The sequence below is a fragment of the Aulonocara stuartgranti genome (assembly GCF_965226115.1).
Source record: "Aulonocara stuartgranti genome assembly, chromosome: 4".
Taxonomy (NCBI): Eukaryota; Metazoa; Chordata; class Actinopteri; order Cichliformes; family Cichlidae; genus Aulonocara; species Aulonocara stuartgranti.
This window is the reverse complement of record NC_138942.1, coordinates 7,746,562-7,760,648: the sequence shown is the minus strand read 5'-3', so window position 1 is coordinate 7,760,648 and position 14,087 is coordinate 7,746,562. Positions and strand designations below refer to the sequence as shown.

The 14,087-nt window shown below is 38.9% G+C and overlaps 1 protein-coding gene across 1 annotated transcript; it reads right to left on the bottom strand.

The window, feature by feature from the left end:
* Positions 1-7,268: 7,268 nt before the first annotated feature.
* Positions 7,269-10,216, bottom strand: rpl19 (ribosomal protein L19). Its single transcript, XM_082529101.1, has 6 exons — positions 10,135-10,216; positions 9,646-9,752; positions 8,811-8,933; positions 8,563-8,683; positions 8,224-8,334; positions 7,269-7,461 (listed from the first exon to the last, which is right to left on the bottom strand). Exons 1-6 carry the CDS (start codon positions 10,137-10,139, stop codon positions 7,338-7,340), a joined length of 591 nt encoding a protein of 196 aa, XP_082385227.1. The 5' UTR covers positions 10,140-10,216; the 3' UTR covers positions 7,269-7,337.
* Between the last annotated feature and the right edge of the window lie 3,871 nt (positions 10,217-14,087).

Below are 14,087 nucleotides of genomic sequence, written 5' to 3'. Positions count from 1 at the left end.
AGCCTCAAGTCTCTCTAATGATGGAGGATTGTGTTGTTAACTTTTTATTGTACACCTGTCATGAGTAGTAATGAACAGGGTTGTAGCTGTGAATGTCTATATGTTCCCAAAGCTGCTCTGTTGGATTAAAATCTGATAATTTTGGAGGCCATTTGAGTACAGTGAACTCATTGTCATGTTCGAGAAACCATTTGTGAAACGGCATGTTATCCTACTGAACATATTAGCAGATAATGTACACTGGAACATGGTTAGCACAAACAGGGTGGGGATTTGAGACTTTGCTCAGTTGGTATTAAAGGAGCCAAAGTGTGCCAAGAAAATATCCCTCACATTGATACACCCCGACAGCAGCAGTCTGAACTGTTATACTGTTGATACAAGACGGGATGAATCCATGTTTTCATGTTGTTTACACAAATTCTGACTCTACCATCTTAATGTCACAGTAGAGATCAAGATTTTTCCAATCTTCTTGTCCAATTTTGCTGTTCCTATGTGAATAGTAGCTGCAGTTTTACATTCTTTGGCCATGATTATACTCAGCTGCAGACACTGACGCAAACAGCTGGAGGCTCCAAGTCTGAGTAGTCAATGGCGATGTCAGCGTCAACCTCAATTTTATTTCTCTAGGACATTTCATTGTATGAAGACATAAAGATAAAAGCATGAAAATCAGGTCTACAATGGCTTAAGGCAATAAAATAACAACAAAATAAAACTTTACACAGATAAAATACAATTTAGTGTTCACATACACGCACAGATACACACAATTTTTGACAGTAGCCCCAACGTGTGAGAATAAAAAGTGTTTGAATGTGGTTTTTTTTAATGTAGATAAAGTTCTAAGTCAGTGGGCAGATTGTTTTTAAGAAACAGTAACTGAAAGCACCCTGAGAAGAGTTTTGCACCTGATGACCTGAGGGTCCAACTGGGTTATAAACACTAAACAGTCAGAGATGCACTCTGAGAGCAAACCACTGAGTTCTTTATGAACTAATACAGCTCTTCCTGTTGTATTTCTTTGAATTCCACTGCCTGAGGCGAATGCATAGTTCATGCATGGTTCATGGTGCTGTTTTGTTTGCTTTAAAGAACAGTAACTAACATGAGTGCATCATCTTATCTTTTTAATGATTGTTTGAATTTTTGTTTTTTATTTACACTACAGGGCTTAATAAAACTAAATAACTCTTCAAGTCATTCAGCTTTATGAGATTCATGATTCCTTTGATTTCTTTATTCTAAGAATGAGTTTGATTTCTTGTGACTAAAATGTTGTTTCCCAGTCATGTTTTCACAGTTATTGTAGAAAGATGACCCTAGTATTCCAGTTTTGTTTCCTGTCAGGTTTTATGGCATTTGAGATGCCTGATAAATAGGTTTCTGTTTAACTTTTAGTTCAGAATTGCTGTTTTTCAACTCCTACTTAGAGTTTATTTGTGTTTAACTTCTTTAGTCTGTCTTGTCTTCCTATGGTTATACTTAGGGGTGTGAGTGTGTGTAAAAATGATAAGGCATGCGTCACTGGGTGAATGAGACTTGATTTTTATTTAGTTTAGTTCTTTTTTTTTTGTCGTGCATTTGGTTCTTCCTGCACACCCTCCAAACCCATGATTGGGAAGTAAAAGCAACATTTAACCCAATTTGTACATCAAATACACAGTGATTTCTTCACTGATAGACAGATCATGTGACTCCGGACTCCAGTAAGCAGCTGTAATGTGTTTGTCACAGTATGTAAAACTTCCAAGTGTCAAGTGTTTTGCAGATAGCTAAAGTCCTGGGAAGATAATGTGCATTTACACTTGGCATACATCATGAGGCACTAGCAGAAACATAGGTAAAATGTTGTTGTTGTTTTCCATTTGCATGGAATAACCACAATAAGGACTAGGCCACGACTAGAAAAGGGGAAGCCAGTGTCACTAGTGTATCATAGGGCAGTCAGACAAACACTTTGCTTCAGTTGCTGTCTGATTATTCAATAACCCAGACGTCTGGTTTTCCATCATTACAGGCTGCCCTGCTGCCTCCCACAGCAGTCATTAGCTTGTTACAGACAATGCCAATTCCATCCAAAGACTCCATTAGCAATTTAACCACATTAAAGGCAAAGAAGTAACTTTTCATAATGACATTCATAATCTTGTAAAACAACAGAGTTCCTCACCACCGTGTAACCCTGTGCCTGTGTGAAGCCCTCAGGCTCTCTAATGACATAAGATCGTGTTATTAACTTTTAATTATACATATGTCAGGAGTAGAAGGAGAAATTGGCAAATAAATAAATAAAAATAAAAAAGTTCTGTGCAAATTTTTCACATGTCTAAATTGGCTTACACAGGATCAGCTGTGAAGGTCTGTATGTTCTTAAAAATTGGTAAACACAGTTAAAATGTGCATGTGAGAGGACAAAAGCAAATTTATTACAGTTTATTGCAGCAGGGAGGGTGACAGTGGATGAGCGATGGGTTGGAGGAAGCAAAGGATGGAAGGTGTGCAAAGTACTTCCTCCATAAAGTCATGCTATATGCAAATGTAACAAGACAGAGATTCTTTGTTGTGCAACAAGTCACCTTTTAATAACAAATAACTTGCTGGTTATCTGATTCCTCTGTAAAACTGTGTCATTAATGGTGTAATAAAAGACCAAATGTAAGCCTGTTCCTCCATGTCTATACAAGGTGGGACTTTTGCTGAAAGTACACTGAGCTTCCTTTCAGGCTTTTAAGGTCAAGAGGCCGCATGCTGCAAACATCACCAATCTGCATGTTTCCTGCCAGCTTGCATGTTATTCTTTGCAGTGCATTCTCCTTCACGATGCTTTAATAGACAGCAGAATTCATGGCTCCATTTAACACAGCAAGTCTGTCAGGTCCCAAGGCATATAAACAGCCCCAGACCATCACACCTCCACCACCATATTTTACTGTTGCTATGATGTTCCTTTTCTGAAATGCTGTGTTACTTTTACACCAGGCCTCAAACTTTCCAAAGAGTTCAGCTATTTTCTCATCAGTTCACAAAATATTTTCCCAAAAGTTTTGAGTTTCAAATGTGAGATGAGCCTTTGTTCTTTTTGGTCAGCAGTGGTTTTCTCCTTGAAATCTCCCATGGATGCCATTTTTGCTCAGTCTGTTTCTTATTGTTGTATCACGAACTCTGACCTTAACTGAGACAAGTGAAGCCTGCGGTTCTTTAATGTTGTTCTGGGTTCTTTTATGTCCTCCTGGATGAGTTGTCGATGTGTTCTTGAAGTAAGTTTAGTAGGCTGATCACTCCTGGGAATGTTCACCACTGTTCCAAGTTTTCTCCACTGTGGTTCACTGGAGCCTTAGAAATAACTTTGTAACTCTTTCCAGGCTGATAAATGTCAGTGACTTTGTTTCTCGGGTGTTTCTTTAGATCATGACGTAATGTGTTGCTTTTTAAACTCTTTTGGCCTGGTTCACTTTGTATTTACTCAGGCTATCTTTGTCTAATATTTACAATTTGTTTAATGATCTGAAACATGTAAATGTGACAAATATCCGAAACTCTAGGAAATCAGGAAGGGGGCAAACACTTTTTCACACCACTGTATACATCAAATGGGGACACAGTATATTTCCAGAGTTTCAGAAACACAACCAAAACACCAAAATAAACAAAACAAAGAAATAATCTTTATGTCCAAGCAAATTAATCATAGCATCTTACTTATCAACAATTACATGACATGCATGAAATATTACTTATCTTATCAACACAAGGGGAAGTCCCAGTGATTCTGGTGTTGGTGGTGGTGATAAGCGTGCAGTAGTAGTAGCCAAATTAGTTATTAGATATTCTGGTTCCAGCTTCTTGTATGTAAAGATTTTTCCATCTTTGTTATAAGCAGTATTTATGTGGGTTGTTGTTTATAAATTCAGGCCATTCGTGCTTATTGTTACTTTTTCTTTTTACTAAATTTTATTCTATTTATTGAAGACATAAATGCAGGATGTTGATAACACAATTAACCTAAGGCAAGCTTTTAATGCTAATGACAAAGTCCAGCAGGAATCCAGGAAACTCAGGACTCAGGAAGACAGAATGAATGTAAACACCCAGGCAAGACTAGAAAACCAGACATTGGAAACACAAAGCTGGAAACAAACAGCAAGCATCAGAAAACAAGGAAAAGAGAGGGATGACTCAACAAAGGATCAGGGTAGACAGAGATAACAGACACTAACATGCAAACTTGGCACAGAAGTGCAGAAAGGGGAAAGCTAAGGAAACAATAAGAGAATGTACAAAATAAATCTGAGGCAGAGAACCAAAAACTGACAAAAAGACTCTGGATACTTAGAATAAATAATAATTATCAAACTAAAAACCAAAAGGAATGTTAAATAATAAAAAAGAATTCAAGCCCTCTTGAAAAACCCTCTGTCCAATGCCCAGGACCACGACATTCATAATTAATTCAGGTTTGGAACAACTAAACCTTATTTATTATTTTGATTGTGCTTTTTTCTCCCTAATTGGTTCCATCTGCCGAGGCTTGGCTCAAAACTTTCTCTTGGATGTCATTATGGCCTTTGGGACTTCTTGGTCACTTTATGGAATATTTGGTGGATTTTCTCAAGCTGCAATCCTTTAAATTTAAATTGTCAACTTCCACGGCTGTGACTATCGAATGTCTCCACATGGGAGTGTTGCAGAAGACATGGGCCTTAGGGAGGGAATATTGGGGTCGTGTGGTTTGGAACAGCTGATCCTTGTGCATTCCAAAGCTGTTTAGTGGTTGGTATTTTTATGCCTCAGTGATCTATTGCCTCCCTGTACAGCTCAGAAAAATCACAACCAAAACACAAAATAGTCAAATGATATCAACAGGCAAGCACATCTTGAAAAGGAACAAACAAACACAGATTCCGAGAAACAGTAGTTCACTGTGCAACGCAGTGCACCTGCAGATGCTGTTCATTTAACTGTGGTTAAAAGTTGCAAGAGTGAAACATCTCTGGCAGGTGGTTCAAATCAAACTTTTGAGAAATCCCATGCTGCAACCACTAGATGGCAACAAACCTTGAAAATTAACAAAGTTTATTTGCCCATTTATGGATCAAAATTATGTACACATTTGACAGGTTCATTGAGAACACATGGAAAATCCATCAGTTTGAGCTGGTTTGGGTTGTGGGTCAGTAGAAGTCATAACAGCGGCCTAAGAGAGTTCACTGAAGGATTACTGTTCTTCAGAAAGCAGGAAATAAAATTAATCACAACAGGATTAGTCACGGGGGGAAAGGCATAGGGGATGAAGTTAAATTGTATAGCCACATGGAAAACTAATTTAGAGAGAAACATGACTAAGCAAGTTCCAAAGGATGTGAAACCCATGATCCAAACATGGATCCACAAAAAACAAGCACATTCATACACATTCAGTCAGTGACAATTTTCTGCTTCTTAAGACTTACAAGTATTACAGATTTTATTTACCTTTGTGATTTTTCTCATTTTAATTTTTCTACCACAAACAACTGTAAAAATGAAAAAAAAAAAAACATATCTTTGTAGAATGCAGTTTCTATACTGAATAAATAAAACGATAGATGGATAGATATGTTGAATTGAATTTAAGGGGTAATTTGCTGGTTCACATTCATGTCCTTGCTCACAAGATAGATATTTGCCCTGTGTATGCATATCAGTGTGTAGGTATGAACATACTTGTGTTTGTGTACATGGGCGACTGACAGGACAGCTACAAGTAAGATGAATATTGCTTTCAATCATTAAACAGAATGCACTGGCCCCCCCGGCCATGAAAATGAATGCTTGTTTACTTTGGAAACATCAGTTTGACAAAACAATCAATTTAAAGGCTACTTTTTTTTAACCTTTTAATAACATTTTCTTTTCATCATTAAAATGATAAGCTAATTTTGATTGAATTCTTTTCTACCAAAGTTACCCAGGATGATAAAGGAGGTGAAAATTTAGTGCTTAATAAGTGTGCGACAGTCGTTGAGAGTACTTCTTGCTCTTCTAACTTTCAATGTATAGCATGGTGCAACTTTCAAGTACAATCTAGAATAATACAAAAACAGTAAGCACTGACTGATAGAAAGAAAAAGAGCAGCAGCAGATTCTTATTTCACTACTTAATATACTACTTTTGTAAAATAACTGGGTATAAAATATTACAATTATTACAAACACACAAGCCTTATATAAACTGCATAGACCACCTCACAATTAACTTTATCCATCCAGGTCCAGAGCTGCATCGTCCTCCACCAACAAACTGCAGTATGGACAAACAACTCAAAGGTTGACTGAGTTGTTTCAGTAATAGTTCTATTTCTGGTAAAAATGCAAAGCTGTCTTTCACAGTGTATACAAATTGATACTGTTAAACATTTTAATTTGCATTACAAGCAACAAGCAAATATGCTGCTTAAACATGTTCACCACTATGCTGTGTGAACATGTAAACTCCACCTATACTGTTTTATCACTGGTGTAACTCTGTTGCAGAGTAAATTAGGAATAAGGCCATATTGTTACAGCTTTGGGAGCCCATTATCACTTTGTGGAAGCTAGAGTAACTTAAATAATACAAGAACTTCTTTCATTGCCACTCTGGGAACTACTGATAGCAGTGGTTAACTTTGGGACCAGCAATGTTGTGCCACCCTGCTGGGTTTTGCTTTTTTTTTTTTTTTTTTTTTTTTTTTTTTTTTAAATCAACAGATCCAATATATTTTTATATACATTGAACCAGCACTAAATTAAGTGGAGAAATGCTAAACATCAACTTTCAGCAAAAGAATGTAACCACTTGGCACACATACTTCATAACAGGTGTTATTAAGTATATGCGTTTGGTTTTTATTGCCCATTTATTGAATGTACGTGCACAGACAGATGAATATTTGGTCGCATGTAATAAAACATGTCACCGTGTGTTAAGCCTTCAGGTTTTCTCAATTAAAATATATTGCTAATGCATTAGTGCAGGGGTGGGCAATTCCAGGCCCTGAGAGCCAGTGTCCTGCAGGTTTTAGATCTCACCTTGGGTCAACACACCTGAATCGCAAGATTAGTTCGTTACCAGGCCTCTGGAGAACTTCAGGACATGTTGAGGAGCTCATTTAGCCATTTAAATCAGCCGTGTTGGTTCAAAGACACATCTAAAACCTGCAGGGACACCGGCCGTCGAGGCCTGGAGTTGCCCACCCCTGCATTAATGTCATCATGATGGAAGTAAACACACAAGACTACTGTTGTGTTTATGTACACTTTTATTATCAGCACTTGACAGGTGGCAGTCAGGCAGGACATAAAAAGCCAGATTACTTCTTTGTCTCCTCCTCCTTGGACAAGTTCTTGATGATCTCCTCCTTCTTGGCCTGGAGACGCTCCTCTCGGCGCTTGCGGGCCTCTCTTGTCTTGGAACGACGAGCCTCGGCCTGATCGCTGCAGGACAAACCGGAGAGACACCCGTGTTCATACAGTGCATAATCACAGCCACCACAGCTATTTTACCACAGATGTTTAACATCAGTGTGTTTTCTTTTTAGTTGACTAAATCCTTAAAACTGACACACTAAAGACTGAAAACATCCTTTATGTAAGGGCGGAACAAAAACACTGATCTTTTAGTTCTTCCCTCACAACTGCTAAATTATATAAAGATGCAGGTATAGTCAACACAATCCACAGATCATTAGCATTGCTAACACCCAACAAACAAGACTCCTTCACAGTCGCTATGGAGTTTTTCGAACAAACCGATCTAGCGTAACCAACCCTCTGCACTTAAGCTGCACAGGCAGCAGAGCACTTTCTCTAACAGACTGATTTAGGTTTTTTTGTCACAAGAACAGACACCGGAAATCTTTCAGACCTCAAGCAGTAACTCTCCACAGAGCACATCTGTGTAGCAGATAAATCTCTGCTCTTGTCTGAAGAGCTTTATTTCAACCCTCCACAGCTACTTGTGCTTCTGTATTTATCGAGCCATTTTACTTCAGGTTTTGCCCTGCAGTTGATTTAGATTTTAATTTGCTGAGCTTATTCATTTCTATTTTAGCTTTTCTTTTGACTTTACTGAAATGTTTTGTTTCGTCTTTCTAGACTTTTCGTGGTCAGGGCACATGTTTTAACCTGGGCTTTCAAAACAATCCAGATGCCACAAATAGACGTCACTGTGCCAATTAAAGATGTAAAAATACTTACGCCAGGAGCTTCTTGCGGGCCTTGTCTGCCTTCAGCTTGTGAATGTGCTCCATAAGGATGCGCTTGTTCTTGAACACATTACCCTTAGCTCTCAGGTAGAGGCTGTGGTACCTGAAACGGATCATGTGGAAAATAAATGAAGGGCATCACAATTAAATAAAACAAAAAACAAGAACAACGCCCACACAAAGTGAGGGAAAAGGATTTAAAAGCAAATTCTTTAGCCCAAGAATAATTCTATAAATACCAGCACATTTCACTGAGCTGACTTTATTAACTAAAAATCAACTAGATTTTAGAGTGTTCAGAGAGTCTTTATTTAACCACTGCAGAACCTACATGTGCCTGTCAATCTTCTTGGACTCCCTGTAGCGACGCAGCAGACGACGCAAGATCCTCATGCGGCGCATCCAGGTCAGCTTCTCGGGCATACGAGCGTTGGCAGTACCCTTTCTCTTACCTGGACACACAATAAAGACACATCAAGTACCGATGATAACGCAAACAAAATTTAAATTAGCTTTGTCTTTCAATTTCATCTTAAAAATGTAATCACTTTCTGCTTTGCTTTGCAAGTTTTAACCTACCGTAGCCTGTGTGTCTTCCCTTGCGACGCGCTAGTGTGTTCTTGCGGCAGCGGGCCCTGGAGTGGACCGTAACAGGTTTGCGGATGATAAGACCATCCTTTACCAGTTTACGGATCTGCTGGCCTGAAAATGGAAGAAAATAAAATGAGACGATGGGATGCAATGAATACCACCTTTGTGGTTTCTACCTATCAAAGCAGTGCTGAGTATGATCCTCGGATATCCGCAATTCATTCACCAAGTACAGAAGAGTGTTAACTAATATTAAAAATTTCCACCCCCAAAAAAACCAAACTAGAAAGTAGAACTGCTCCAGAGCGCTTATGCTGCAGTTAAATACTAGATTATGTACATCACTTCATACTCATGTCACTGACTCATATTGGTTTAATATTGCTCCAGTAAAGCAAAAAAAGATCATAATTGTTTTGGTCAACACTGTAATGAATTACTTAACAATCATTAACCTAACAAACTATTAAATTATTGAAATTTTAAAAAAATGAAACCAAGATTAAATATTTAGCAGCTCCACCTAAATCCCTTCAGATGGGCGTCTGACATAAAAACTGCCAAATCAAACTGAGGAGGCCTGCTGCGTTAGTTTCCAGTGTTGATACACATTAACACTGGAGTTCACCTGTAAGATTGTGATGTTATAAATTCACTGTGCATCGAGTATGCAGGGCACTTAGTTTATTTAGCTGAGCTGATCCTCTGGCTCAGTTTTGGTCACACACGTGTAGATAACTTTGCATGAGCCGGTGAACTTTTAAACTGAGCCGCTAACAAGGCGTTAAGGACAAACTACAAAACTACTTTTTGTTCTGCTTACGGGAGTTGGCGTTGGCGATCTCGTTGGTCTCATTGGGGTCCAGCCAGACCTTCTTCTTGCCGCAGCGTAGTACGCTGGAGGCCAGCCTCTTCTGGAGCCTGAGCATGCTGCGGGAGGCACAAACAACCACCGGTCAGAATTACAGCTGAGATTAGACCCCCAAAATTTGTTCCTGTAGTCTTAAAAGCAGAATGTCTTTTTAAGGCTGTAAAAGTGTTGTTAACACACCAAAGAATTACGAGAGGATTAGTTAAAAGCTAGCTGTACGGCTAACTACCAGCCGGGCTGACAACATGGCCTCTCCGTCTGCTACATCGTGTTACACAAAGCACCGTAAAAACATGCCATGCTACCTTTGGACAGATCTATAAACTTTATATATTGATAAAAAGGGACTTTGCGTGTCTTAATAAAATGGTACGATACTGAAAGCTGCGCATTTTAACGCTTAAATTTTGACTTTTACTATGGAATCGCCTCGGCTCCTACCTCATGGCTGCTACTTCAGTAGGAAAAGGAAGGCTTCAGAGACGGACCGGAAGCTACCATTTCTGAGGAGAGTCCATCTCTGATCTGTGAAACAGCTCGATGTCGACCCATACAATAATGGACATTATTATCACTTTAATTTTTACATAATGATACTATATATCCATATTGGAGCAATAAATACATAGGAAAGTGACAGAGAGAAAGGAAGTCTTTATCGCATTTTAAAAGTTTATACCGGTGACATCCCCTTTTGCCAAATAATGGCACTGCCCGGCATTGCTGCACTGCATTATGGGTGGAGAGGTAATTGGGTGTTTTCTGACGTTACACCACATGATGGCGGTGTTGAGACAAAAACTCGAACAAACCATGAACGTTAAAAAATATTTAAATACATTTTTCTATTCTTAGTTTCACTTTGAATCCTAAAGGTTTGTTTTTCCTTTTAAAAAAATTACAGGACAGCCCCCTTTTATTATCCTGCAAGTGGCGTTGCGTTCGAGTCAATGAAAGGACAACGTAACTAAAATGACAATGACATTTTTTTTAATATTAAAAAATTAATATGACATATAGTAGTATATCATCAAGTCATTAAACGTCTGGAATATTGATGTGGTCATATTAGCAGTTGTTAATCAGTTTCAGCTGCTTTGGTGATAATCAAACCAACAACAGGTGCACTAGACGAGAAGCAATGAGACATAACCCATGAACAGGAATGGTGTTACAGGTCACTGACAATTTTTCACTCCTCATCTTATCTTTTGACTCTTTTTTCAGTAATCTCACATTTGACTAGGGTCAGTGTTAAGACAAACGCAAAACCTGGACCATACCGAAGTGGCACAGGTATGGTCAAGGTTTTGACGTCAAGTCCTCAGGCCACCATCATGAGGAGTATTTGTGATTGCTTAGGCAGAGACATTAACACCAGTGGCCTGCTGAAGATCATTTTGTAGGGCTCTTGCAGTGCTCAATCTGTTGCTTTAACAAAAGACCAGACACTGGTCATTCAGATGGTTTAAGGACCTTCTTCAGTTCTGTCTAGCTCTTCAGAGAGCTATGTTGGGAGAGACTGCAAACCTTCTGGCAATGGCATCCTCTAATGATCCCTGTGCCTCTCACATATCAGAGTAGGTTCACACTGAGCACACGTGATAGATCTGGAAGTGTCTGGAGAAGCTGTGGAGAACGTTATGCTGCCTGTTACATCATTCTTCATGACTGGTTTGGTGGTGGTCAGTGATGTTGTGGAGAGACATATCCATAGAAGAACACACAGTGCTGGTGCAGTAGGTCCTGGGTTCCTCTTGGCGCATAACAACGCCCAACCACGTGGAAACAGTATGCACTCTCACCTGACTTAAATCCAGTTGAACACATCTGGGTCATTATCTTTCTGTCCATCTAAAACCACCAAGTTGCACTCAGACAGTCCAAGATCTCAGTGATGGCTTGGTTCAGATATGGGAGAATATCCAACCAGAATGCATCCTTCATTTATTAGTTTAGCTTTTCTCACAACATTGTCAGGCATGCACACAAACACGTAGGAACCATACAAACTACTGAGTACCATTTTGAGTTGCTGCAATAAAATTTTGACAAAACAGACTAGCCTGAGGTATCGCTGTTCACTTTTATTTTTTATTTTTTATTGGTTATCTTTGAATTTAGCCCTCTGTAGGTTGATCATTTTCACTGACATCAAACAATGTGGTCTCCTTTTGTTCCATAACCAGTGTAGAAAAATAATTGCTATTTCCAACAAAAAGAAATTGCAAGGAGAAACGTTTCCCATAATATTGCACAAAATATAATTATCTTCACACTGTCTGAACTGTGAGTGATGTAGTGTGAAATTCACCATGTAAAGGTGTAAAAGCCGCTGAGTAAATAATTAACCTGCTGAGTAAAATAGCAAAAGTGTGATTGAGAACCAGGAGTGTCAAGAATGACAAATAAAGATCATTTTCAGCTACTTGAAAACATATAGTTTGAGCTTTGTTATTCTACTAGAAGCAGTCTTTGGAAGATGGGTACACTGTGCTCATAAAGGGATGAACATGGTCAGCAACAATACTCAAGTAGGGTGGTATTTGAATAATGTCTGATGGGCACAAAATGTGCCACAAAGTATCCCCCATACCATCACATCACCGCCAGCAACCTGAACCACTGATATACAGGATGGGCCATTTATATGGATACAGCGTAATAAAATGGGAATGATTGCTGATATGATATTAAAGTCCTGTTTGTGGCACATTAGTATATGTGAGGGGGCAAACTCCTCAAGATGGGTGGTGACCATGGTGGCCATTTAGAAGTCGGCCATCTTGGATACAACTTTGTTTTTTCAATAGGAAGAGGGCCATGTGACACATCAAACTTATTGGTAATGTCACAAGAAAAACAATGGTGTGCTTGGTTTCAACGTAATTTTATTCTTTCATGAGCTATTTACAAGTTTCTCTTTGTTCACAGCCATTGACATGTCGAAGAAGTTAACACGTGAGGAGCGGATCGAAATTGTGTTGATATCTGGTGAACGCACTAACCGAGTCATTGCAGCAGATTTCAATGCAAGACACCCTACGAGACCACCCATCTCCCATGCTACAGTTAGCAAACTGCTTGCTAATATTCGTCCAAAATGCAGCTGCTCACCTTCTTACAGAACCCATAAGCTGAAGCATATCTCCCCTGTTCTGGCCTCCCTTCACTGGCTTCCTTTGTGTCTTTAAGCATTTATTGTATGTTTTTAAACCCCTTAATGGATTAATATTACCTTGCTGATCTTTTAACACTTATATATCAACTTATATATGAGTGTCTTCTTTAAAAATAAAGTTGGTTAGTGAGTGGGATTCTTGTGAATAGACTTACAAAAAATAGCCATCTGATACATTACCATTTGACCGGCCACTTAGTAAGAATGCTGTTATAGTATCCTCTGCTTTTCATCCACACCAGGAGCAGCAGCCCATCACTATGGCAACACTGCAAACCTGTTGTGTGGGTGAATGAGGACCACTTGTGTGACTTCTTCACCTCAGGTAATACGAGTGAAAATCACCATCTGAGGGGGAAGTTCAACACAAAGTACTAGATCATCAACTCTCCTCCTCACTGCAGAGGAATGTGTCATCCAGCAAGAGAGAAAACAATCTATAAACTCCATGAACTTTGTGTTGGGCCACTGTCTGCCCAGGAAGAGAAGCAATATAGCTCATCTGAACTGCCATAGCTTTTGGAGGCCTCGGTGCGTAGTCTCTGTTGTCCTCTGGTGCAAATAACACCCCAGTTTGAGTTACGTTTTTGCTTTGCAGGGGAAACAAAAATGCCTTCCCTTAACAAATATCGAACAAAAGGCTGCTCATTTGCAATGCAATCTTGCATCTAATTAGCATTATTGGAACCTAATGCTTCAAACAAATTATAATAATGCCAATCTTGATTCTATCTAATAATTCAGTAAATGTGCATAGATGTACAATGAGCATCTCTCATTTCTTCTGAATCCACAGCTTAGAATAAATAAGTGTTTCCATAGCATTTGTTCACTCACTCCTGACCGAGACACATTTTCAAATTTAAATCAGCCCTGCACTCTTGCTTCCCTTAAGATTTGAATCCCTGCCATTAAGAGGTGCAATTAATTGGCTGTTGTTATACTTTAACATTTAATGGGTCAAAAAGTATTGATTTGTCTTCTGTAGTATCAACATCACTGAAAGTCTTTCTTCACTGAGCCAGTAAGGAATCTACTGAATCCTCCTATGAGCACCGGGATGCTACAGTGAGTGATATTTTTAATGTTGAAATCATCAGGATGTCAATCATAGTGAGTTTGAACTCCTATTTGTGAGATTTCATTCATATTGTTTATGAAATCATCACTCACATAAAAGGACACAAAAACACAGCAGGCAGAAACCAAAGAG